Consider the following 25,603-nt stretch of genomic DNA (forward strand, 5'->3'; position numbering starts at 1 on the left):
ACAGTGCTCCCAATGTGGAATAATTCAGGTATCCAGAGACAGGAACTGAGCACAGTGCTCCCATTGTGGAATGAATCCAGAGGCAGGAACAGTGCACAGTGCTCCCAGTGTGGAATAATTCAGGTATACAGTGACAGGAACTGTGCACAGAGCTCCAAATGTAGAATAATTCTGGAAGACAGTGACAGGTACAGCGCACAGTGCTCCCACTGTGTAATAATTCAGGTATACAGATGGCAGGGACTGTGCACTGTGCTCCCAACGGGAATAATTCAGGAACACGGAGACAGGAACTGTGCAGAGTGCTCCCAATGTGGAATAATTCATGTATACTGAGATCAGGACTGTGAACAGTGCTGCATATGTGGAATAATTCAGGAATACAGAGACAGGAACAGCGCACAGTGCTCCCATTGTGGAATAATTCAGGGAGACAGAGACAGGAACTGTGCCCAGTGCTCCCAATGTGGAATAATTCAGGTATACAGAGAAAGGACCTGTGCATAGTGCTCCCAATGTACAATAATTCAAGTATTCAGTGACAGGAACAGCGCGCAGTGCTCCCAATGTGGAATAATACAGGTATAATGCGACAGGAACTGTGCATACTCCTTCCAATGTGGAATAATTCAGGTGTGCAGAGACAGGAACTGAGCACAGTGCTCCCAATGTGGAATAAAGCATGTATACAGATACCGGAACTGTGCCCAGTGCTCCCAATGTGGAATAAAGCAGGTATACAGAGACAGGAATTGCGCACAGTGCTCGCATTGTGGAATGAATCGGGTGACAAAGACAGGAACTGTGCACAGAGCTCCCAATGTGGAATAATTCCTGTATACAGAGGCAGGAACTGTGCACAGTGCTCGCAATGTGGAAGCATTCCGGAAGACAGTGACAGGAACAGCGCGCAGTGCTTCCAATGTGGAATAATACAGGTATAACGAGACAGGAACAGTGCATAGTGCTCTCAATGTGGAATAATTCAGGAGCTGTGCACAGTGTCCTAATGTGTAAGAATTCAGGTGTACAGTGACAGGAACTGCGCACAGTGCTCCCAATGTGGTATAATTCAGGTATATAGAGACAGGAACTGGGCATATTGCTCCCAATGTGGAATAAAGCAGGTATACAGAGACAGGAACTGCGCGCAGTGCTCCCAATGTGGAACAATTCTGGTATACAGAGACAGGAATTGCGCACAGTGCTCCCATTGTGTAATAATTCAGGTATACAGTGGCAGGCATTGTGCACAGTGCTCCCAATGTGTCATAATTCCTGTAGACAGGCAGGAACTGTGCACAGTGCTCCCAATGTTTACTAATTCATGTATGCGATGGCAGGGACTGTGCACAGTGCTCCCAACAGGAATAATTCAGGGACACAGACAGGAACAGTGCACAGTGCTCCCAATGTGGAATAATCCGGGTGTACAGAGACAGGAACTGTGCACAGTACTCCCAATGTGGAATAATTCAGGTATATAGTGACAGGAACTGTGCACAGTGCTCCCAGTATGGAATGAATCGGGAGACTGAGACAGGAACTGTGCACAGTACTTCCAATGAGGAATAATTCAGGTGTACAGAGAAAGAAACTGCGCACAGTGCTCCCAATATGGAATAAATCAGGTATACAGAGACAGGAACTGTGCATATTGCTCCCAACTTGTAAGAATTCAGTTATACAGAGACAGGAACTGAGCACAGTGCTCCCAATGTGGTATAATTCAGGTATACAGTGACAGGAATTGTGCACAGTGCTGCCAATGTGTCATAATTCCTTTATACAGAGGCAGGAACTGTGCACAGTGCTCCCAACGGGAATAATTCAGGGACGTTGACAGGAACTGTGCAGAATGCTCCCAATGTGGAATAATTCAGGTATACAGACGCCGGGACTGTGAACAGTGCTCCATGTGTGGAATAATTCAGGTATACAGAGACAGGAACTGCACACAGTGCTCCCAATGTGGAATAATTCAGGTATACAGAGACTGGAATTGTGCACAGTGCTCCCAGTATGGATGAATCGGGAGACTGAGACAGGAACTGTGCACACTGCTCCCAATGTGGAATAATTCAGGTGTACAGAGACAGAAACTGAGCACAGTGCTCCCCATGTGTAATAATTCCTGTAAACAGAGGCAGGACCAGTGCATAGTGCTCACAACGTGGAATTTATTTATACAGAGACAGGAACTCTGCACAGTGCTCCCAATGTGGAATAAATCAGCTATACAGAGACACGAACAGTGCACAGTGCTCCCAATGTGGAATAATTGAGGTATATAGTGACAGAAACCGTGCACAGTGCTCCCAATGTGGAGTAATTCAGGGAGACAGCGACAGGAACTGTGCACAGTGCTCCCAACGTGTAAGAATTCATGTATGCGATGGCAGGTACTGTGCCCAGTGCTCCCACTATGGTATAATTCAGGTATGCAGTGACAGGCATTGTGTACAGTGCTCCCAATGTGTCATAATTTCTGTATACAGAGGCAGGACCAGTGCATAGTGCTCGCAACGTGGAAGAAGTCAGGAAGACACTGACAGGAACAGCACGCAGTGCTCCCAATGTGGAATAATACAGGTATAACGAGACAGGAACAGTGCATAGTGCTCTCAATATGGAATAATTCAGGAGCTGTTCATAGTGGTCCCAACGTAAAAGAATTCAGGTGTACAGAGACAGGAACTGTGCACAGTGCCCCCAACTTGTAAGAATTCAGGTACACAGAGAACGGAACTGAGCACAGTGCTTCCAATGTGGAATAATTCAGGTATATAATGACAGGAACTGTGCACAGTGCTCCCAGTATGGATTAATTCCGGGAGACAGTGACAGGAAGTGTGCACAGTGCTCACGGTGTGGAATAGTTCAGGGAGACAGTGACAGGAACTGTGCACAGTACTCCCAATGTGGAATAAAGCAGGTATACAGAGACAGGAACTCAGCACAGTGCTCCCAGTGTGGAATAAATCGGGAGACAGCCACAGGAACTGTGCTCCCAATGTGTCATAATTCCTGTAGACAGAGACAGGAACTGTGCACAGTGCTCCCAATGTGTACTAATTCAGGTATGCGATGGCAGGGACTGTGCACAGTGCTCCCAACGGGAATAATTCAGGGACACAGGCAGGAACAGTGCACAGTGCTCCCAATGTGGAATAATGCAGGTGTACAGAGACAGGAACTGTGCACAGTGCTCCCAGTATGGAATGAATCGGGAGACTGAGACAGGAGCTGTGCACAGTGCTCCCAATGTGGAATGCATCCAGAGACTGGGACTGTGCACAGTGCTCCCAATGAGGAACACATCAGGTATACAGAGACAGGAACAGTGCACAGTGCTCCCAATGTGGAATAATTCAGGTACGCAGAGACAGGAACTGTGCACAGTGCTCCAAATGTGGAATTCATTTATACAGAGACAGGAACTGTGCACAGTGCTCCCAACGTGTAAGAATTCATGTATGCGATGGCAGGTACTGTGCCCAGTGCTCCCAACGGGAATAATTCAGGGACACAGAGACAGGAACTGTGCACAATGATCCCAATGAGGAACACGTCAGATATACAGACACAGGGGCAGTGCACAGTGATCCCAATGTGGAATAATTCAGGTACGCAGAGACAGGAACTGTGCACAGCGCGCTCAATGTAGAATAATTCAGGTGTACAATGACAGGAACTGTGCACAATGATCCCAATGTGGAATACATCAGGTATACAGAGACAGGAACAATGCACACTGCTCCCAATGTGGAATAATTCAGGTGTACAGTGACAGGAACTGAGCACAGTGCTCCCCATGTGTAATAATTCCTGTATACAGAGACAGGAACTGTGCACAGTGCTCCCAATGGGAATTATTCAGGGACACATGGACAGAAACTGCACAGTGTTCCCAGTGTGGAATAAAGCAAGTATACAGAGACACGAACAGTGCACAGTGCTCCCAATGTGGAATAATTGAGGTATATAGTGACAGGAACTGTGCCCAGTGCTCCCAGTATGGAATAATTCAGGGAGACTGTGCACAGTACCTGACACTGTGTTCCCAATGTGGAGTAATTCAGGGAGACAGCGACAGGAACTGTGCACAGTGCTCCCAACGTGTAAGAATTCAGGTATACAGAGACAGGAACTGTGCACAGTCCTCCCAATGTGTCATAATTCCTGTATACAGAGGCAGGACCAGTGCATAGTGCTCGCAACGTGGAAGAATTCAGGAAGATACTGGCAGGAACAGCGCGCAGTGCTCCCAAAGTGGAATAATACAGGTATAACGAGACAGGAACAGTGCATAGTGCTCCCAATGTGGAATAATTCAGGAGCTGTTCACAGTGCTCCCAACGTAAAAGAATTCAGGTGTACAGTGACAGGAACTGTGCACAATGATCCCAATGAGGAACACGTCAGATATACAGACACAGGGGCAGTGCACAGTGATCCCAATGTGGAATAATTCAGGTACGCAGAGACAGGAACTGTGCACAGCGCGCTCAATGTAGAATAATTCAGGTGTACAATGACAGGAACTGTGCACAATGATCCCAATGTGGAATACATCAGGTATACAGAGACAGGAACAATGCACACTGCTCCCAATGTGGAATAATTCAGGTGTACAGTGACAGGAACTGAGCACAGTGCTCCCCATGTGTAATAATTCCTGTATACAGAGACAGGAACTGTGCACAGTGCTCCCAATGGGAATTATTCAGGGACACATGGACAGAAACTGCACAGTGTTCCCAGTGTGGAATAAAGCAAGTATACAGAGACACGAACAGTGCACAGTGCTCCCAATGTGGAATAATTGAGGTATATAGTGACAGGAACTGTGCCCAGTGCTCCCAGTATGGAATAATTCAGGGAGACTGTGCACAGTACCTGACACTGTGTTCCCAATGTGGAGTAATTCAGGGAGACAGCGACAGGAACTGTGCACAGTGCTCCCAATGTGTAAGAATTCATGTATGCGATGGCAGGGACTGTGCACAGTGCTCCCGACGGGAATAATTCAGGGACACAGGCAGGAACAGTGCACAGTGCTCCCAATGTGGAATAATGCAGGTGTACAGAGACAGGAACTGTGCACAGTGCTCCCAGTATGGAATGAATCGGGAGACTGAGACAGGAGCTGTGCACAGTGCTCCCAATGTGGAATAATTCAGGTATACTGAGACAGGAACTCAGCACAGTGCTCCCAGTGTGGAATGCATCCAGAGACTGGGACTGTGCACAGTGCTCCCAATGAGGAACACATCAGGTATACAGAGACAGGAACAGTGCTCCCAATGTGGAATAATTCAGGTACGCAGAGACAGGAACTGTGCACAGTGCGCTCAATGTAGAATAATTCAGGTGTACAGTGACGGGAACTGTGCACAATGATCCCAATAAGGAACACATCAGGTATACAGAGACAGGAACAATGCACACTGCTCCCAATGTGGAATAATTCAGGTGTACAGTGACAGAAACTGAGGACAGTGCTCCCCTTGTGTAATAATTCCTGTATACAGAGACCGGAACTGTGCACTGTGCTCCAAATGTGGAATTCATTTATACAGAGACAGGAACTGTTCACAGTGCTCCCAATGTGGAATAATTCAGGTATACTGTGACAGGAACTGTGAACAATGCTCCCTGTATGGAATAATACAGGTATGATGAGACAGGAACTGTGCATGGTGCCCTCAATGTGGAATAATTCAGGGAGACAGCGACAGGAACTGTGCATAGTGCTCCCAATGTGTAATAATTTGTGTATGCGATGGCAAGGACTGTGCACAGCGCTCCCAATGGGAATAATTCAGGGACACAGAGACAGAAACTGCGCACAGTGTTCCCAGTGTGGAATAAAGCAGGTATACAGAGACAGGAACTCAGCACACAGCTCCCAATGTGGAATAATTGAGGTATGTAGTGACAGGAACTGTGCACAGTGCTCCCAGTATGGAATAATTCAGGGAGACAGTGTCAGGAACTGTGCACAGTGCTCCCAATGTGGAATAATTCAGGGAGACAGTGACAGGAACTGTGCACAGGGCTCCCAATGTGGAATAATTCAGGTATACAGCGACAGGAACTGTGCACAGTGCTCCCAACGTGTAAGAATTCATGTATGCGATGGCAGGTACTGTGCCCAGTGCTCCCAACGGGAATAATTCAGGGACACAGAGACAGGACCTGTGCACAATGCTCCCAACGTGTAAGAATTCAGGTATACAGAGACAGGAACTGTGCACAGTCCTCCCAATGTGTCATAATTTCTGTATACAGAGGCAGGACCAGTGCATAGTGCTCGCAACGTGGAAGAATTCAGGAAGATACTGGCAGGAACAGCGCGCAGTGCTCCCAATGTGGAATAATACAGGTATAACAAGACAGGAACAGTGCATAGTGCTCCCAATGTGGAATAATTCAGGAGCTGTTCACAGTGCTCCCAACGTAAAAGAATTCAGGTGTACAGTGACAGGAACTGTGCACAATGATCCCAATGAGGAACACGTCGGATATACAGACACAGGGACAGTGTACAGTGATCCCAATGTGGAATAATTCAGGTACGCAGAGACAGGAACTGTGCACAGCGCGCTCAATGTAGAATAATTCAGGTGTACAATGACAGGAACTGTGCACAGCGCGCTCAATGTAGAATAATTCAGGTGTACAATGACAGGAACTGTGCACAATGATCCCAATGTGGAATACATCAGGTATACAGAGACAGGAACAATGCACACTGCTCCCAATGTGGAATAATTCAGGTGTACAGAGACAGGAACTGAGCACAGTGCTCCCCAGGTGTAATAATTCCTGTATACAGAGACAGGAACTGTGCACAGTGCTCCCAATGGGAATTATTCAGGGACACATGGACAGAAACTGCGCACAGTGTTCCCAGTGTGGAATAAAGCAGGTATACAGAGACACGAACAGTGCACAGCGCTCCCAATGTGGAATAATTGAGGTATATAGTGACAGGAACTATGCACAGTGCTCCCAGTATGGAATAATTCAGGGAGACTGTGCACAGTACCTGACACTGTGTTCCCAATGTGGAGTAATTCAGGGAGACAGCGACAGGAACTGTGCACAGTGCTCCCAACGTGTAAGAATTCATGTATGCGATGGCAGGCACTGTGCCCAGTGCTCCCAAAGGGAATAATTCAGGGACACAGAGACAGGACCTGTGCACAATGCTCCCAACGTGTAAGAATTCAGGTATACAGACAGAGGAACTGAGCACAATGCTCCCAATATGGTATAATTCAGGTATACAGTGACAGGCAGTGTGCACAGTGCTCCCAATGTGGAATAATTCCTGTATACAGAGGCAGGAACTGTGCACAGTGCTCGCAACGTGGAAGAATTCAGGAAGGCACTGACAGGAACAGCGCGCAGTGCTCCCAATGTGGAATAATACAGGAGCTGTTCACAGTGCTCCCAACATAAAAGAATTCAGGATACAGAGACAGGAACTGTGCACAGTGCCCCCAACTTGTAAGAATTCAGGTATACAGCGATAGGAACTGAGCACAGTGCTTCCAATGTGGAATAATTCAGATATACAGAGACAGGAACTGTCCACAGTACTCCCAGTGTGGAATAAATCGGGAGACAGAGACAGGAACTGTGCATAGTGCTCCCAATGTGGAATAATCCAGGGAGTCAGAGACCGGGTCTGTGCATCGTGCTGCCAATGTACAATAATTCAGGTATACAGTGACAGGAACTGTGCACAGTGCTTCCAATGTGGTATAATTCAGGTATACAGTGACAGGAACTGTGCACAGTGCTCCCAGTGTGGAATAATTCAGGTATACAGAGGCAGGAACTGAGCACAGTGCTCCCATTGTGGAATAATTCAGGGAGACAGTGACAGGAACTGTGCACAGAGCTCCCATTGTGGAGTAATTGAGGTATACAGAGACAGGAACTGTGCACAGTGCTCCCAATGTGTACGAACTCATGTATGCGATGGCACGGACTGTGGACAGTGCTTCCAACCGGAATAATTTAGGGACACAGAGACTGGATGCACTATGCACAGGTCCTATGTACAATAATTCAGGTATAATGAGACAGGAACTGTGCCCAGTGCTCCCAATGTGGAATAAAGCAGGTATACAGAGACAGGACCTGTGCCCAGTGCTCCCAACGTGTAAGAATTCAGGTACACAGACAGAGGAACTGAGCACGGCGCTCCCAATATGGTATAATTCAGGTATACAGTGACAGGCATTGTGCCCAGTGCTCCCAATGTGTCATAATTCCTGTATACAGAGACAGGATCTGTGCACAGTGCTCGCATTGTAGAATAATTGAGGCCTACAATGACGGGAACTGTGCACAGCGCTCCCAACATGTAAGAATTCAGGTACACAGAGAACGGAACTGAGCACAGTGCTCCCAATGTGGAATAATTCAGGTATACAATGACAGGAACTGTGCACAGTGCTCCCAGTATGGAATAATTCCGGGAGACAGACACAGGAACTGTGCACAGTGCTCCCAATGTGGAATAATTCAGGTATACAATGACAGGAACTGTGCACAGTGCTCCCAGTATGGAATAATTCCGGGAGACAGACACAGGAACTGTGCACAGTGCTCCCAATGTGGAATAATTCAGGGAGACAGAGACTGTAACTGTGCACAGTACTCCCATTGTGGAATGCATCCAGAGACGGGAACTGTGCACAGTGCTCCCAATGTGGAATAATTCAGGGAGACAGAGATAGGAACAGTGCATAATGCTCCCAATATGGAATAATTCAGGGATACAGTGACAAGAACTGTGCACAGTGCCTCCAATGAGGAACTCATCAGGTATACAGAAACAGGAACAATGCACACTGCTCCCAATGTGGAATAATTCAGGTGTACAGAGACAGGAACTGAGCACAGTGTTCCCCATGTGTAATAATTCAGGGATACAGTGACAAGAACTGTGCACAGTGCTCCCAATGTGGAATAATTCAGGTATACAATGACAGGAACTGTGCACAGTGCTCCCAGTATGGAATAATTCCGGGAGACAGTGACAGGAAATGTGCACAGTGCTCGCAGTGTGGAATAGTTCACGGAGACAGTGACAGGAAGTGTGCACAGTGCTCCCTATGTGGAATAATTGAGGTGTACAGAGACAGGAACTGTGCTCAGTGCTTGCAATGTGGAATAATTAAGGAAGACAGTGACAGGAACAGCGTGCAGTGCTCCCAATGTGGAATAATTCCGGTATACAGTGACAGAAACTGTGCACAGTGCTCCCAACGTGTAGGAATTCAGGTATACAGAGACAGGAACTGTTCACACTGCTCCCATTGTGGAATGAATCCAGAGGCAGGAACAGTGCACAGTGCTCCCAGTGTGGAATAATTCTGGTATACAGAGACAGGAACTGCGCACTGTGCTCCCAATGTGGAATAATTCACGTATCGTGAGACAGGAACTGTGCATAGTGCTCTCCATGTGGAATAATTCAGGAAGACAGTGACAGGAACTGAGCACAGTGCTTCCAATGTGGAATAATTCAGGTATACAGTGACAGGAACTGTGCACAGTGCTCGCGAATGGAATAATTCAGGGAGACAGTGACAGGATCTGTGCACAGAGCTCCCAATTTACAATAATTCAGGTATACAGTGACAGGAACTGTGCACAGTGCTTCCAATGTGGAATAATTCCGGGCGACAGTAACAGGAACTGTGCACAATGCTCCCATTGTGGAATAGTTCATAGTGTCAGAGGCAGGAGCTGTGCACAGAGCTCCCATTGTGGAGTAATTGAGGTATACAGAGACAGGAACTATGCACAGTGCTCCCAATGTGGAATAATTCCTGTATACAGAGGCAGGAACTGTGCACAGTGCTCCCAATGTGGAATAATTCCTGTATACAGAGGCAGGAACTGTGCACAGTGCTCCCAATGTGTACAAATTCATGTATGCGATGGCACGGACTGTGGATAGTGCTCCCAACGGGAATAATTCAGGGACACAGAGACAGGACCTGTGCATAGTGCATCCAATGTACAATAATTCAGGTATACCGTGACAGGAACTGTGCATAGTGCTTCCAATATGGAATGATACAGGTATAATGAGACGGGAACTGTGCACAGTGCCCCCAACTCGTAAGAATTCAGGTATACAGAGATAGGAACTGAGCACAGTGCTCTAAAGTGATATAATTCAGGTATACAATGACCGGAATTGTGCACACTGCTCCCAATGTGTTACAATTCCTGTATACAGAGGCAGCATCTGTGCACAGTGCTCCCAATATGTACTAATTCATGTATGCGATGCCAGGGACTGTGCACAGTGCTCCCAACAGGTATAATTTAGGTATACAATGAGAGGAACTGTGCACAGTGCTCCCAATGTGGAATAATTCATGTATACAGAGACAGGAACTGTCCACAGTGCTCCCTTTGTGGAATGAATCGGGAGACTGAGACAGGAATAGTGCACGGTGCTCCCAATGTGGAATTAATTCAGGTATACAGAGACAGGAACTGTGCACAGTGCTCCCAATGTGGAATAATCCAGGGAGTCATAGACAGGAACTGTGCATAGTGATCCCAATGTGGAAGAATTCAGGAAGACAGTGACAGGAACAGCGCGCAGTACACCCAATGTGGAATAATACAGGTATAATGAGACAGGAACTGTGCATGCTCCTCTCAATGTAGAATAATTCAGGACGACAGAGCCAGTGGCAGTGCACAATGCTTCCAATATGGAATAATTCAGGGAGACAGTGACAGGAACTGTGCACAGAGCTTCCAAAGTGGAATAATTCAGGTATCCAGAGACAGGAACTGAACACAGTGCTCCCATTGTGGAATGAATCCAGAGGCAGGAACAGTGCACAGTGCTCCCAGTGTGGAATAATTCAGGTATACAGAGACAGGAACTGTGCACAGTGCTCCCAGTATGGAATAATTCCGGGAGACAGTGACAGGAAGTGTGCACAGTGCTCACAGTGTGGAATAGTTCAGGGAGACAGTGACAGGAACTGTGCACAGAGCTCCCAATGTGGAATAATTCAGGCATACAGAGGCAGGAACTGTGGACATTGCTCCCAATGTGGAATAATTCAGGTATACACAGACCGGGACTGGGAACAGTGCTCCCAATGTGGAATAATTCAGGTGTACAGAGACAGGACCTGTGCATAGTGCTCGCAATGTGGAAGAATTCAGGAAGACAGTGACAGGAATCACGCACAGTGCTCCCAATGTGGAATACTCCAGGTGTACAGAGACAGGAACCGAGCGTAGTGCTCCCACTGTGTAACAATTCTGGTATACAGTGACAGCAACTGTGCACAGTGCTCCCAATGTGGAATAATTCAGGCATACAGTGACAGGAACTGTGCATACTCCTCTCAATGTGGAATAATTCAGGACGACAGAGCCAGGGGCAGTGCACAATGCTCCCAATGTGGAATAAATCAGGGAGACAGTGACAGGAACTGTGCACAGAGCTCCCAATGTGGAATAATTCAGGTATACAGAGACAGGACCTGTGCATAGTATACCCAATGTACAATAATTCAGGTGCACAGTGACATGAACCGAGCACAGTGCTCCCACTGTGTAACAATTCTGGTATACAGTGACAGGAACTGTGCATCTTGCTCTCAATGTGGAATAATTCAGGACGACAGAGATAGGAACAGTGCGCAGTGCTCCCAATGTGGAATAATTCAGGTGTACAGAGACAGGACCTGTGCATAGTATACCCAATGTACAATAATTCAGGTGCACAGTGACATGAACCGAGCACAGTGCTCCCACTGTGTAACAATTCTGGTATACAGTGACAGGAACTGTGCATCTTGCTCTCAATGTGGAATAATTCAGGACGACAGAGATAGGAACAGTGCGCAGTGCTCCCAATGTGGAATAATTCAGGTGTACAGAGACAGGAGCTGAGCACAGTGCTCCCACTGTGGAACAGTACTGGTATACAGAGACAGGAACTGTGCACAGTGCTCCCAATGTGTACAAATTCAGGTATACAGACAGGGGAACTGAGCACAGTGCTTCCAATGTGGTACAATTCAGGTATACAGTGACAGGCATTGTGCACAGTGCTCCCAATGTGTAATAATTCATGTATGCGATGGCCAGGACTGTGCACAGTGCTCCCAACGGGAATAATTCAGGGACACAGAGACAGGAACTGTGCACAGTGCTCCCAACGTGTAAGAATTCAGGTATACGGAGACAGGAACTGAGTGCAGTGCTTCCACTGTGGAATAATGCAGGACGACAGAGCCAGGAGCAGTGCCCAGTGCTCTCAATGTGGAATAATTCAGGTATACAGAGACCGGGACTGTGCACAGTGCTCCATACGTGGAATAATTCAGGGAGTCAGAGACAGGAACTGTGCACAGTTCTCCCAATGTGGAATGATTCAGGTATACAGAGATAGGAACTGTGCACAGTGCTCCCATTGTGGAATGAATCCAGAGACAGGAACTGTGCATAGAGCTCCCAATGTGGAATAATTCAGCTACACAGAGACAGGAACTGTGCAAAGTGCTCCCATTGTGGAATGAAATGGATGACAGAGGCAGGAACAGTGCACAGTGTTCCCAATGTGTAATACTTCTGGTATACAGAGGCAGGAACTCAGCACAGTGCTCCCATTGTGGAATGAATCCAGAGGTAGGAACAGTGCACAGTGCTCCCAGTGTGGAGTAATTTAGGTATACAGAGACAGGAATTGTGCATATTGCTCTCAATATGGAATAAATCAGGTATATAGAGACAGGAACTGTGGACTGCCAGTTCTATCACCGAATCTGTGTTATTGTTCCCTGTGTACAGGAGAGCGCAGGAGAGTCAGAAGGAGATGAAACTCCTGTTGGACATGTACCGCTCATCGCCAAAGGAGCAGCGGGACAAAGTTCAGCTGATGGCATCGGAGAAGAGGGCGAAGGCAGAGGTGAGTGCCAGACTGTGGGCATGTTCTGCAGGAGGGTCAGCGTGAGGGATTGGCAAAGGGATTCCAGGTCCCCCATTGCCCGGAGTCAGTGATCTGAGGAGAGGGGATGGTCTGTGATCTGTTAGCATTTGGGATGGCTGAACTTGGAGTGAGAGATTCCTGCTGCAGGCTGTCTTTGGTGAGAAACACCCTGGGACAGTCTGACCAGTCTCCGTCTCTGTGGAAGCAGGCCCAGATGGGTCAGCAGCCTGGCTTCCTGCAGTGATCGGGCTGGCCAACATTTGAGCCCTTGCCCCTGGATTTTGGGAAAATAAGAGGCCTTTGTGTTCAAACATTGAGACTTCCTCTCAGGATCGGTGCTGAGAATCTGAGTTCTCTCTGGCTCCTGTTTTGTCTCTCCGTCCCCATCTCTCCCTCTGTCCCAGTCTCTCTCTCCCTGCCCATGTTCCGTTCCCTCCCTCTGACCATGAGGATACAGAGTATCCCAGTCTCCCGTTCCCTCCCCTACCAATGTGCCATTCCCGCCCTCTGACCAGGAGATACAGAGTATCCAGGTTCCCATTTGTTCCCTCCCGGTGTCCCGTTCCCTCCCTCTGACCATGAGGGTATGGAGTCTCCCCAGTGTTCCCCCACCCTCGCCTCCCGCTGCCCCCTCTCCCCCCTCCCTCCCACTGTTTCCCCCACCCCGTGTCCCCTGCCCCTCCCCCCCCTTCGTGTCCCCCTCCCCTCCCGGTGTCCCTTTCCCTCCCTCTGACGGGCTGCATTCCTGTTGCAGCTAGAGAGCCTGAGGCAGAGGTTAAAGGAGCTGGAGGAGAAGGAGAGACACGAGGGCAAGAAGATGGCGGATGTGGAGGCTCTGCGTCGGATGAAGCTGGTGGATGAACAAATGGAGCACATGCTGAAAAAGGTCGCCATGGCGAAGCAGGTGAGGGGTGACGATGAAGGGTCAGGGTAGAGAAAAGGATGTGTGAGTTGGTGTGGGGTGGGGTGGGAGATATTTACCCAATGGGACTGAAGCTGTCTCAACTCTCTCACAGTGAGACCAGCCGTGATTGCATTGCAGTAGCGCCTGAATTGGAGTGAAATGTCGAGACGGGCGGAGAGGGAGGGAGACTGAGACAAGGGAGAAAGGGGGCAAAAGGGGGAGGAAAGGACGGGGGGGGCGGCTAAGTGGAGGAGTAGGGAGACAGAGGGGTAGGGGGATGGAGACGAGGGGCCCGGGAACGGGGAGGGAAAGGTGACGGGGGGGGGGGGCCGGGCAAGGAGGAAATGGGGAGACAGGGCCAGGGGAGGGGATAAGAAGGGGCCGGGGGAGGGGATGGAGTGGGTGAGGGTGACGGGAGAGGGAGTGGGGTGGATGTTACAGTGATCGAGTGGGTTATCAGGTTGGAGAACAGCAGTGTTGTGGATGTGTTGAAGTTGAAGGGGGAGAATTGAAGTAGTTGGGTGTGGAAATGACTGAGGCAGGATGGGGATTTCTCGGTGCGAGACACATCAGTTTCTCACACCCTTAATGTCCTGAGTGAAAATTCAAAATGTATAAACCGCAGATGATCCTGAAATGGTTAAAACATCGCCTGTGGAGTTTAGATTTGCACACACAAAGTGTATAGTGAGAGACACACACACACATCCGTGTAGTGATTGACACTGAGGGGCACATGCAGAGTCTGTGAGGGGGACACATGCTGTACAGGACTGAGTCTGTTTCTCCCTCTGTCACTCTGCACCGTCCCCTGTGTTACAGGAGGAGGAAGCTCTCCTGTCGGAGATGGATGTGACTGGCCAGGCGTTTGAGGACATGCAGGAACAGAACATCCGGCTGATGCAGCAGCTTCGAGAAAAGGACGACGCGAACTTCAAGCTGATGTCTGAGCGAATCAAATCCAACCAGATCCACAAACTGCTGAAGGAGGAGAAGGAGGAGCTGGGAGACCAGCTGCTGACCTTAAAAACACAGGTCAGTGAGCACTGGAGGGCTGTGAGCAGAGGCCCTCACACTCCCTATCCCCATCCTGCCCTCACTGTGCCCTCTCATGCACATCCTTTCCTCCCTCCGTCCCTTCCTTCACCCCCAGTTCTGTCCCACCATCCCTCCCTCCATCCCTCCTCCATTGACGTCCATCGTCATTGTTAACTATATCTTTGTGTGGCAATAATTTCTCCATTTGTATGTCCATCTCCCTGGTGTTTGTTCTCACTTGCAGTATTTTCTTTCACTGATGTTTGTGTTCTCTCTTTCTCTCTCTCTCTCACACACACACACACCTGTTCTCATTCTCTGTTCTGTCCCTTTCACTTTATCTTGTTCTCTCTCTGTCACATTCTGACTTTCTCTTTCAATCACTCGCGCTCTCTCTTTGACCTGCTCATGCCTTTGCTGTCATGTCGCACTTGTTTTCTCTCTCTCTCTCTCTCGCACGCACACATGCTCTCTCTTTATTCTCACTTTCCCCCTCTCTGTCGCTCTGTCCCCCTGTCTCAGGTTGACGCCCAGCTCCAGGTAGTGAAGAAGTTGGAAGAGAAGGAGCAGTTGCTGCAGACGAACCTGACGGCCATGGAGAAGGAGCTCTCCCTGCGGACCCAGACCCTGGACATGCACAAGCGCAAGGTGAGGGGACAGGGAGCTGGGGGGCCTTCCCTCCTCTCCAGTCCGAGCAGGTGGGCTCGTCCGCTGCAGCAACTCATGTCACAGAAGGAGTTTCATTTTCGAGCACATTCTTATGGCGCAGTGAAATAATATTCACACTCTCTCACCCCCGCACCCTCCCTCCTGGTCTCCATCCTTCCCTTGCCTCCCTCCTTTGCTCCACCCCCCCACCCTTTGTGGGTCTTTCCCTGCCTCCCCATTCCTCCCCTTTCCTATTGCCCTCACTGACACACCATGCTCCCAACCCATCTCTGTGACTCTGCTGCTGCTGCCTTGTTTTCACGCACTGACTTTTTACCATCTTGTTCCTGCACATTCTCACACTCGTTCTCCCCCCCCCCCACCCCCTCACTTGCCCGTCTCTCTCCCCCCCGCCTTCCTCCCACTTCTTCTTGCCCGTCTCCCCCCCCCGCCTTCCTCTCTCTCACTCTCCCCCTCCCTCTCCCCCTTTCTCCCCCTCTCTCTCCCCTCTCTCTCCCTCCCTCTCTCCCCCCTCTCCCTCTCTCTCTCTCCCCCCTTCTCCCTCTCTCCACCTTCTCCTTCTCTTTCTCCCCCCTTCTCCTTCTCTTTCTCCCCCCTTCTCCCTCTCTCTCTCTCCCCCCTTCTCCCTCTGATTTCCTCTCCCTCTCTTCCCCCCCCCCCCCCCCCCCCCCCTCCCCCTCCCCTTCTCCCCTTCGCTCCTCCTCTCCACCACTCTCTGTCAGGCGGTGGAGGCTGCCCAGTTAGCTGAAGACCTGAAGTTGCAGCTGGAAACTGATCAGAAGAAACTCTCTGAGGTTCAGAACGATATCATCGAGGGCAGTGTGGCCCGAGAGAAGGAAACGTTCAACTACAAGCGAGCACAGGTCAGTGGAAAGGGATAATGGGAGAGAGATGATTATAATCCATTGTGAGCATTGAGTGTACCTGGGGCAGCGATGGGGCAGGTTAGAAACAGAGTAAAGCTCTGCCTATACTGTCCCCCATCAAACACTCCCAGGACAGGGACAGCACGGGGTTAGATACAGAGTAAAGCTCCCTCTACACTGTCCCCATCGAACTCTCCCAGCATAGGCACAGCACGTGGTTAGATACAGAGTAAAGCTCCCTCTACACTGTCCCCATCAAACACTCCCAGCACAGGGACAGCACGGGGTTAGATACAGGGTAAAGCTCCCTCTGCACTGTCTCCCATCACTCCTTCCCAGGACAGGGACAGGGACAGCACGGGGCTGGATACAGAGGGAAGTTTCCTAACTCCTCCTGCCCATGCCTGGTTTTAGGAGGACATCTCGAAGCTGCGTCGGAAGCTGGAACGACAGAAGAAGCCGGAAATGTTCACCAACTGCGATGAGATCCTCATGGAGGAGATCAAAGACTACAAGGTGTGTGAACCGACTGGGGCCTGGAGTGGAGTGTGTGGGGGTGGGGGGACGACAGGGTGGGCTGGGCTGGGGCCGGGAGGGATTCACGGGGACTGGGGCTTGGGGGGATTCACTGGGGCCGGGCGGGGGGATTCGCTGGGGGGGCTGGGATTCGCTGGGGCTGAGGGGGGGTGGGATTCACTGGGGCTGGGGCTTGGGGGGATTCACTGGGACCGGGCGGGGGGATTCGCTGGGGGGGCTGGGATTCGCTGGGGCTGGGGGGGGGTGGTGGGATTCGCTGGGGCTGGGGGGGGGTGGGATTCACTGGGGCTGGGGGGGTGCTGGGATTCACTGGGGCTGGGGGGGTGCTGGGATTCACTGGGGCTGGGGGGCGCTGGGATTCACTGGGGCTGGGGGGGTGGGATTCACTGGGGCTGGAGGGGGATTCACTGGGACTGGGGCTGTGGGGGGATTCGCTGGGGCTGGGGAGGGAGATTCACTGCAAATGGGGATGGGGGAGATTCGCTGGGACTGGAGATAGGGCGGGGGTTTACTGGGACTGGGGCTCAGGGTGAGAGTGTGGGTGCTGTGGGGCAGCACATCCCAGGAGGGTTGATGTCGCTAAGCTTCCCTTCGAACAGGGGGAGGGGAGTGTCAGCCTTGTCCCGTTTCTGGGGCGAGGGGATTTGGGGATGCCCATGCAGACCTCATCATTTGGTGGAGAGGGGGCGGGGATGGGGAAGAGTCCGATTCCTCCAAATTCACGGTGCCAGATGAGTGTAGTGTTCAGAGGGCGAGTGGGTCATCAGTCCTGGGGTGAGGATAACACCAGAAACTCTCCATATTCTGGGCGGAAGAGGCAATTGATTCGTCATTCCTGAGGAAGAAACACGAACGAATCCATTTGCACTTGGTGAAGGAATCTCTGGTTTAATGATGGTGGTGGTGGTGAGCTGGGCCTGTCCTGTTTTGGTCAGGAACATCCCACTTTCCTCACATGGAGAGGACCTGGCACAAATTGGCACAGGATCACCCATTTCCAATGTGCTCTGTGATTGGGTGCGGGGGAGAGCAAGTGTGGTATTAGAACGCTGTGATGTTGTGACATCGGGGAATCAAAGGCTGGATCGGTCAATTTTTTTTGGAATGGGAATGGATCAGTGAGTCCCTGGGGAATAGGGAGCGGATCGGTCCGTTTTCTGGCGTATGGATGTGGTAGGTTGTTTCCTGATGAAGAGCTTTTGCCCGAAACACAATTTTCCTGCTCCTCAGATGCTGCCTGACCTGCTGTGCGTTTCCAGCACCATGCTGATCTGGTCCATTTCCTGAGGCAGGCAGGCAGAATCAATATTTCCTCGGGGATGGGGGTGGCTGGTGCTACTTCAATGGTCTGTGACCAGAACCTGACTTTGTTCCTCTCTCTCTTCCTCTGTCTCGCTCGCTCCCTCCCTCCCGTTCCCTTGCTTGCTCTCTCTCTATAACTCTCTCCGTCCCTCTCTCCCTTTCTTTCCCTCTCTGTCTCTCTCCCCTTCTCTCTTTCCCCCCCCACCACTCCCCTCTTTCTCTCTCTCTCTCTCTCTCTCTCTCTCTCTCTCTCTCCTTTCCTTCCCTCCCCGTCCCCGTCCTCATCCCCCTCCCCCTCCCCCTGCCCGTGTCTCGGTGACCAGGCGAAGCTGACCTGCCCGTGCTGTAACATGAGGAAGAAGGATGCCGTGCTGACCAAGTGTTTCCACGTTTTCTGCTTCGAGTGCGTCAAGACCCGTTATGACACGCGCCAACGCAAGTGCCCCAAGTGTAACGCTGCCTTCGGTGCCAACGATTTTCACCGGATCTACATTGGCTGAGGGACCCCCGCCCCGCCACCCCATCTCTCCCCCAGCATCCCCTGAGCTGAGGAGTGGGTGGATGGGTTTATAACGGGGACGCTCTCCCTGAAGGTCCTCTTTCCCTTCCCAGCAGCCCCTCCTTCCTCCCACCACAGTCTGCCAGTGAAGTTTGCGGAGTCTGGGGCTGAGTGCGAGGGGTAACGGTTGTAGTTATTTTTTTTTCTCTCTGTTACAAGTGTTAACGTTGGGAATAAACATGTGGCGTGAGGGCCCGAGGTCTCTTTGTGTCAGTCACGTCAGCGTTCTCTCAGCGGTCAGCTCTTGAGCACCCCAAACCCCACCACCAATCCACACTGTCCTCTTGCTGACCGTCATAGAGATGTACAGTATGGAAGCAGACCATTTGGTCTAACCCATTTCGACCAGATATCCCAACCTAATCTAGTCCCATTTGCCAGCACCTTGCCCATATCCCTCCAAACCCTTCCTATTCATATACCCATCCAAATGCCTTTTAAATGTTGTGTGTGAAAAAGTTGCCTCTTAGGTCTATTTTATACCTTTCCCCTCTCACCCTAAATCTATGCCCCTCGAGTTCTGGACTCCCCGATCCCAGGGAAAAGACCTTGTCTATTTACCGTATCATGATTTTATAAATTTCTATGCGGTCACCCCTCAGCCTCCGACGCTCCAGGGAAAACAGCCCCAGCCTGTTCAGCCTCTCCCTGTAGCTCAAACCCTCCAAACCTGGCAACATCCTTGTAAATCTTTTTGCCCACCTTTTAAAGTCTAAAGTATTCCACGGCCGAAGTGCTGCCCACACGCTCAAAGCTGATGGATCGCCAGGGTAAGAGGAGAGAGTGAGTGGACTGTTGGGGAGTGGTCTCTCACCTCTTGGAATTGAGAAGATCAAGCTGATGGTCTCGTTGAAAGATCCGAAACTCCTGAGGGTTTGCCAGGGTTGATTGCTGAGATTCCAGACCTGAGGGGCATAATGTCGGGATAAGGAGTTGGGTGTTTCACGCCAAGAGCTGGGGGAGGGGAACGGTTCTACATTCACATGCTGGTGGATATTTTTTGGTGAATCCAGCCCGAGAATGATCCCTCAATGAATCCATTCACAACAGAGAGCCATGGATTTTTTAATTTTGTTTAACAAAACGACAGAAGAGAAATGAGGGGTTGGGCTGAATGGCCTTCCCCGTGTGCTTTCTGTGAGGGTTGAGATGAGTGTCACAGATTCCGATGACATGGCTTGAGAGTTCCTCTGATTCTGATGACTTGCCTGTGCCTCCAATTTCCACCGACGCACACGACATAGCGGTGTCCTTGCTAGTCTGAGAAAAACGCTGGAATGTATCTGCATCAGCTGTCCCCACTTCTCACCCCCTTAGCGTGCAGTGGTGGGGGAGCACTGTACTGTCAGAGGGTCAGTACTGAGGGAGCACAGTGCGATCAGAGGATCAGCACTGAAGGAGCACAACACTGTCAGCACTGAGGGAGTGCTGCACTGTCAGCGGGTCAGCACTGAGGGAGCGCCGCACTGTCAGAGGTCAGTACCGAGGGAGCACCACATTGTCAGAGGGTTAGTACTGAGGGAGCGCTACACTGTCAGAGGGTCAGCACTGAGAGAGCGCCGCACTGTCAGAGGGTCAGTACTGAGGGAGCACCACATTGTCAGAGGGTCAGCACTGATGGAACGCCACACTGTCAGAGGGTCAGCACTGACGGAGCGCCGCACTGTCAGAGGGTCAGTACTGAGGGAGCACCACATTGTCAGAGGGTTAGTACTGAGGGAGCGCTACACTATCAGGGTCAGCACTGAACTATCAGATGGTCAGTACTGACGGAGTTCTGCACTGTCAGAGGGTCAGCACTGAGGGAGCTCTGCACTGTCAGAGAGTCAGCACTGAGGGAGCACTGCACTGTCGGAGGGTCAGCACTGAGGGAGCACAGAACTGTCAGAGGGTCAGTACTGAAGAAGTGCTGCACTGTCAGAGGGAGTTCCGTACTGTCAGTCCTGAGGGAACGCCCGACCGTCAGACGGTCGGTACAGAGGGAGTGCTGTACTGTCAGATGGTCAGTACTGAGGGAGTGCTGCACTGTCAGAGGGTCTGTACTGAGGGAGTTCCGTACTGTCAGTCCTAAGGGAACGCCCCACCGTCAGACCGTCAGTACAGAGGGAGCGCCGCAGTGTCAGAGGGTCAGTACTGAGGGAGCACTGCAGTGTCAGAGGGTGAGTACTGAGGGAGTGCCGTACTGTTCCAGGGTCAGTACTGAGGGAGCGCCGCGCTGTTCGATTTTCCACCTTTCTGATGAGGAATTATACATTTTGTGGCTTTTGCTTTATTGGATTTGCTGTCACTGTTCCACCAAGGAGTGGGAGTAGATCCTCTAACCCCTCGGCCCTGCTTCCCCCATTCAGAACAATCGTGGCTGATCTGATTGTAACTTATAAAGCCACATTCCCATCTATGGCTGGACATTTCAACCCCAAACTTGACAACGATCTATCTACTTTTGCCTGAAACGTATTCAAGGAATCATCCTCCCAACACCTTTTCAGGAAGTGTGTCACCAAAATGCTCTCAGCCTGCAGAGAAAATAATAAATCACTACTTCTTTTATTGCGTGACCCCTCGTTCTCATCACATTAGTGGTCACCCTTCAAAGAAAATACCTCTGTAGCCTTGAAGCCGTTTGGTACAGTAATGTCCTGAAGTTGAGAAATGTGCCCTCTAATAGGAATTCCTTAATGAAAATGACAGTGAACCACCAATCAATTTATTGAGAAATGCAATCTTTCTTTCATACTCAGCCGGGTAAGGCACATTCCCAGTCACAGCGGTCCTTGATTGTGCTGGATCTTCAGTCTGGTTCCAGAAAAAGCTATTTATCTGTTGGAAACCAAGCAAATTAATTATTCCACATCTTGCAATACAGTTCAGACAGAGACGAGAATACGGAGATGGACACAGGGAGCTGGAATTAACTCCGGTTTGGACTACAGGGGAGGAATTGGATAGCTAGGAGCCTGTGAATAACTACAGCATGGTAACGAGGGATCCCGGATTAACCGCAGCACTGTAACTAACAGTCTGGGATTAACCAGAGCATGGTACTTAGAGGGGGCGCTGGGATTAACAGCAAGGTGGTTCAGGTGTTGGGCTGGAGTGGAAGAACGAAGGGCTATGAGCAGTTCGAACCTTTTCCCTCCCTCTCTTGTCTTCGATTTCAATCGTGAGCAGTGACTTTGTTCTCTGGATGCCTTCTTGACGGTTCTGACCAGAGAAGGAGACTGTTTGCGATACTGCTGCTGCTTGGGCTTTTTCAGAAAATCCAGAAATTTGTCCATTTCCGCAGCAGAAATGTAACCTTTAAAACACAATTTGTTTACTACAGAGCCTTACAACATGAGAAAGGACTACATCAGCTGAATTTAGTAATGTTCATTTAGAGATAAATGTTAGAGAGAACCTTCTTGCTGTTGTTACAATAGAACACCCAGCAATCTCTTATGTCCACTTGCAGGACCACAGTTTAATGTCTTATCAAAGTGAAAGCGACACCAAGGTTATAATGCACTCTTCACACTGGCAACAGTGCAGCACTCCCTCAATACTGACTCTCTGACAATGCAGCACTCCTTCAGTAGTGACCCTCTGACACTGCTGCACTCCTTCTACTGACCCTCTGACAGTGCAGCACTCCCTCAGCACTGACCCTCTGACAATGCAGCACTCCCCCAGTACTGACCCTCTGACAGTGCGACACTCCCTCAGTACTGACCCTCTGACAGTGCGGCACTCCCTCAGTACTGACCCTCCCACAGTGTGGCACTCCCTCATGAGGATGTTAATGGCGCAGTAGAGTTTGTGGGTTCAGGAAAAGAATGGATGCTGAGGTTCTGTTTTAGATAACTGACATCACCCAAGAGGGTAAGTGTAATGGACACCTCTTCTGTATGTCGGTATGAAACTGTTACGTACCCAATGTCATCTGCCTCTTCAGGCTGTTGATGTATTGCTGGTGTAGGCTCCTACGGAGAGGTGCTGCCCTGTAGATGGTGATGATGGTGGACAGATATCTCTGCTGTCCAATGCTCAGGTCCTACGGTGAGAAACACCAACTGAATCAGTGAAGTTGGCTCAATGTTTCTTGTGGACACTGGTTAACAAATGCTAGCCTTGGCAATGACACTCATGACTTCTGGAAGAATTGTTTTTTTTAATTGTCCGACTGGGGTTGGAATCTCTCACTTGGGTTAAGTTAAAGCTCGTTCGGTGACACAAGGACTTGAGGACTTAGAATAGAATAGATTCCCTACAGTGTGGAAACAGGCCATTCGGTCCTTCAAGACCCTCCAAAGAGTATCCCACCCAAACCTATTCCCCAAACCCAAACTAAGGCACCTAACCAACACACCCCTACACTATAGGGTAATTTCCCATGGCCAATCCACTGTCACTTGCAAATCACTGGATTGTGGGAGGAAACTGAAGCACCCGGAGGAAACCCACGCAGACACGGGGAGTGTGTGCAAACTCCACAGTCACCTGAGGCTGAAATTGAACCCAGGTCCCTGGCACAGTGAGGCAGCAGTGCTAACCACTGAGCCACCGTGCCACCCCAGGCTTGCCAGACTCCCACTTCTGTCACTCTGGCTGCTCCTGACGCCTCTCCAGAGTTGTCCAAACCCATCACACCATCAGCCAATCTGCTGCTGATGCTCTCACCCAGTCTCTGACATGCACATAATGAGCACTTCCTCACCAACCCCTTCTCAGGGGTGGGTGACCATCTCGGACTGAGATGAGGAGACATTAGTCAGGAAGAGCATTCCGCATCGCCGGGAGCTGTGGATTCTCAGTCATCAGGAAGATTCTGCATTGCTCCCTATCAGTGTTTGAACACTGTGACTTTAAAGGGGTATTGGGATCAGGCAGAATAGGGGAGTTGAACGGGAGGAGCAGGTGTGGTTTCATTGACCAGTAGTGAGGAGCAAGGGACCGAACGGCCTCGTCTTGCTCTGACCTGCTATCTTCTTTCAAAAGTGAAGGAAAGAGCCTCACCTTCAGGAGTGGACAATGCAGCATTGACCGAGGGATCTTAACACAGCTCATCGTCTCTGGAGGCCACCGGTAACTGGATGATAATCGAGCCTGTTTGATCACTTCTCCCATTGGACAATTGGCTAGTGTTACAATGGCAGCAGATGCTGCTATGGACAGTTCAGTTTCCGGGGGAGTCTGCTTTGATAATTATATTTTTATTTGCTTTCAATGAAGTGGTCTCTCACTGAAACAGAAACATGTATTCCAGTTTTATTTAACAACAAAACAAGGTAAAATAGAGATAATAGAATAATCCAATCTATTTAGAATTCGAATTCTATGACTTGTTTATTCAATGATTTTATAAAGTGTAAAAATATAATTCCATTAATCTCAAAATACTGCTTTCTAGGTCGAAATGAAACAAAGCAGATTTTCGAAGAATGAAAAACACCCCCAGTGCAAATTTTCAAAAAACTATCCACATAATGCAGCTGTCTCCCTGTATCTAACACCTCGATAGGTTTAACGCACTTGGGTTTCTGTTGTCAAAATGGAACACTGATAGCTACTTTCTGGACGAATCTACACTTCAGTTTCACTGCACAAAACTTAAATAACCATTAAACCCTCCGACAGTGCGGTGCTCCCTCAGTACTGACCCTCTGACAGTGTGGCGCTCCCTCAGTGCTAACCCTCTGACAGTGCAGCACCCCCTCAGTACTGACCCTCTGACAGTGCGGCACCCCCTCAGTACTGACCCTCTGACAGTGCAGCACCCCCTCAGTACTGACCCTCTGACAGTGCGGCACCCCCTCAGTACTGACCCTCTGACAGTGCAGCACCCCCTCAGTACTGACCCTCTGACAGTGCGACACTCCCTCAGTGCTGACCCTCTGACAGTGCAGCACCCCCTCAGTACTGACCCTCCGACAGTGAGACACTCCCTCAGTACTGACCCTCTGACAGTGCGACACTCCCTCAGTGCTGACCCTCTGACAGTGCAACACCCCCTCAGTACTGACCCTCCGACAGTGAGACACTCCCTCAGTACTGACCCTCCGACAGTGAGACACTCCCTCAGTACTGACCCTCTGACAGTGCGGCAGTCCCTCAGTACTGACCCTCCGACAGTGAGACACTCCCTCAGTACTGACCCTCCGACAGTGAGACACTCCCTCAGTACTGACCCTCTGACAGTGCGGTGCTCCCCCACTCCTGTTCGTTCTCTCCAGCTGCAGTCTCCTCCGGCTCAGTTACTGAAAGGGCAATGTAAACAAAACAAGCACTCGGCAACCGGGAAATCAAATTGTGGGCGGAGTCATCATGAACATAACGAACAGAGAAAGTTTCCTGATATTTATGAGGCAGATATGGTTTAAACTCGGATCTGAACAAAACACTTCGTCACAGTCACTATCAGCATTTCCCACATCTCTGTGCAAGAGAGCTGTTTAAATACAGAGAGGGAGTCTGAGAAAGATGGCAGCACAGACACAGCGAAAGACACATTATGGAAAGAGATTTGAAGAAAGGACAAAGAATTGAAGGAAGCCAGCAGAAAGACAAGAAGCGCTAGTAGTGACACAAAGGGGTGTGTGTGAGTGGGAGACGGATAGTACACAGTTGAAAATGTGTTACTGGTTAAAACACAGCAGGTCAGGCAGCATCCAAGGAATAGGAAATTCGACGTTTCGGGCATAAGCCCTTCATCAGGAATGAGGAGAGGGTGGCAAGCAGGCTAAGATACA

At 50.0% G+C, this 25,603-nt stretch overlaps 2 protein-coding genes across 4 annotated transcripts in view; one reads left to right on the forward strand and one right to left on the reverse strand.

The window, feature by feature from the left end:
- rnf20 (ring finger protein 20, E3 ubiquitin protein ligase) overlaps positions 1 to 19,068 on the forward strand; it is a 48,219-nt gene extending 29,151 nt beyond the window's left edge. For both annotated transcript variants that reach the window (XM_060850324.1, XM_060850325.1), the window contains exons 14-20: positions 12,862 to 12,979; positions 13,755 to 13,904; positions 14,727 to 14,939; positions 15,465 to 15,590; positions 16,334 to 16,474; positions 16,892 to 16,993; positions 18,640 to 19,068. In XM_060850324.1, coding sequence (XP_060706307.1) covers positions 12,862 to 12,979; positions 13,755 to 13,904; positions 14,727 to 14,939; positions 15,465 to 15,590; positions 16,334 to 16,474; positions 16,892 to 16,993; positions 18,640 to 18,816 — 1,027 coding nt within the window. In that variant the 3' untranslated portion in view covers positions 18,817 to 19,068. The remainder of the gene's footprint in view (positions 1 to 12,861; positions 12,980 to 13,754; positions 13,905 to 14,726; positions 14,940 to 15,464; positions 15,591 to 16,333; positions 16,475 to 16,891; positions 16,994 to 18,639) is intronic.
- A 2,424-nt stretch (positions 19,069 to 21,492) lies between these two features.
- Positions 21,493 to 25,105, reverse strand: LOC132832812 (protein FAM216B-like). 2 transcript variants are annotated; one of them, XM_060850963.1, is made up of 5 exons: positions 25,043 to 25,105; positions 23,871 to 24,096; positions 22,788 to 22,908; positions 22,005 to 22,173; positions 21,493 to 21,695 (listed from the first exon to the last, which is right to left on the reverse strand). In XM_060850963.1, the coding sequence occupies exons 2-5, from the start codon at positions 23,979 to 23,981 to the stop codon at positions 21,692 to 21,694; spliced, it is 405 nt and encodes a 134-aa protein (XP_060706946.1). In that variant the 5' UTR covers positions 23,982 to 24,096; positions 25,043 to 25,105; the 3' UTR covers positions 21,493 to 21,691. The 2 variants fall into 2 exon arrangements, with proteins under 2 accessions (XP_060706946.1, XP_060706947.1); XM_060850964.1 differs by lacking the exon at positions 25,043 to 25,105 and adding an exon at positions 24,944 to 24,993.
- Positions 25,106 to 25,603: the final 498 nt, after the last annotated feature.

Source organism: Hemiscyllium ocellatum, chromosome 35, assembly GCF_020745735.1.
Source record: "Hemiscyllium ocellatum isolate sHemOce1 chromosome 35, sHemOce1.pat.X.cur, whole genome shotgun sequence".
Lineage (NCBI taxonomy): Eukaryota > Metazoa > Chordata > Chondrichthyes > Orectolobiformes > Hemiscylliidae > Hemiscyllium > Hemiscyllium ocellatum.

Excerpts from the sequence above, each read along its gene's own strand:
- LOC132832812 (XM_060850963.1), bottom strand. The coding sequence starts at position 23,981 with ATGGGAGAAGTGATCAAACAGGCTCGATTATCATCCAGTTACCGGTGG. Across the intron at positions 22,909-23,870 it reads TGCATTGTCCACTCCTGAAG|GACCTGAGCATTGGACAGCA; the intron begins GTGAGGCTCTTT and ends TTCTCACCGTAG. Across the intron at positions 22,174-22,787 it reads GAAGAGGCAGATGACATTGG|GTTACATTTCTGCTGCGGAA; the intron begins GTACGTAACAGT and ends TGTGTTTTAAAG.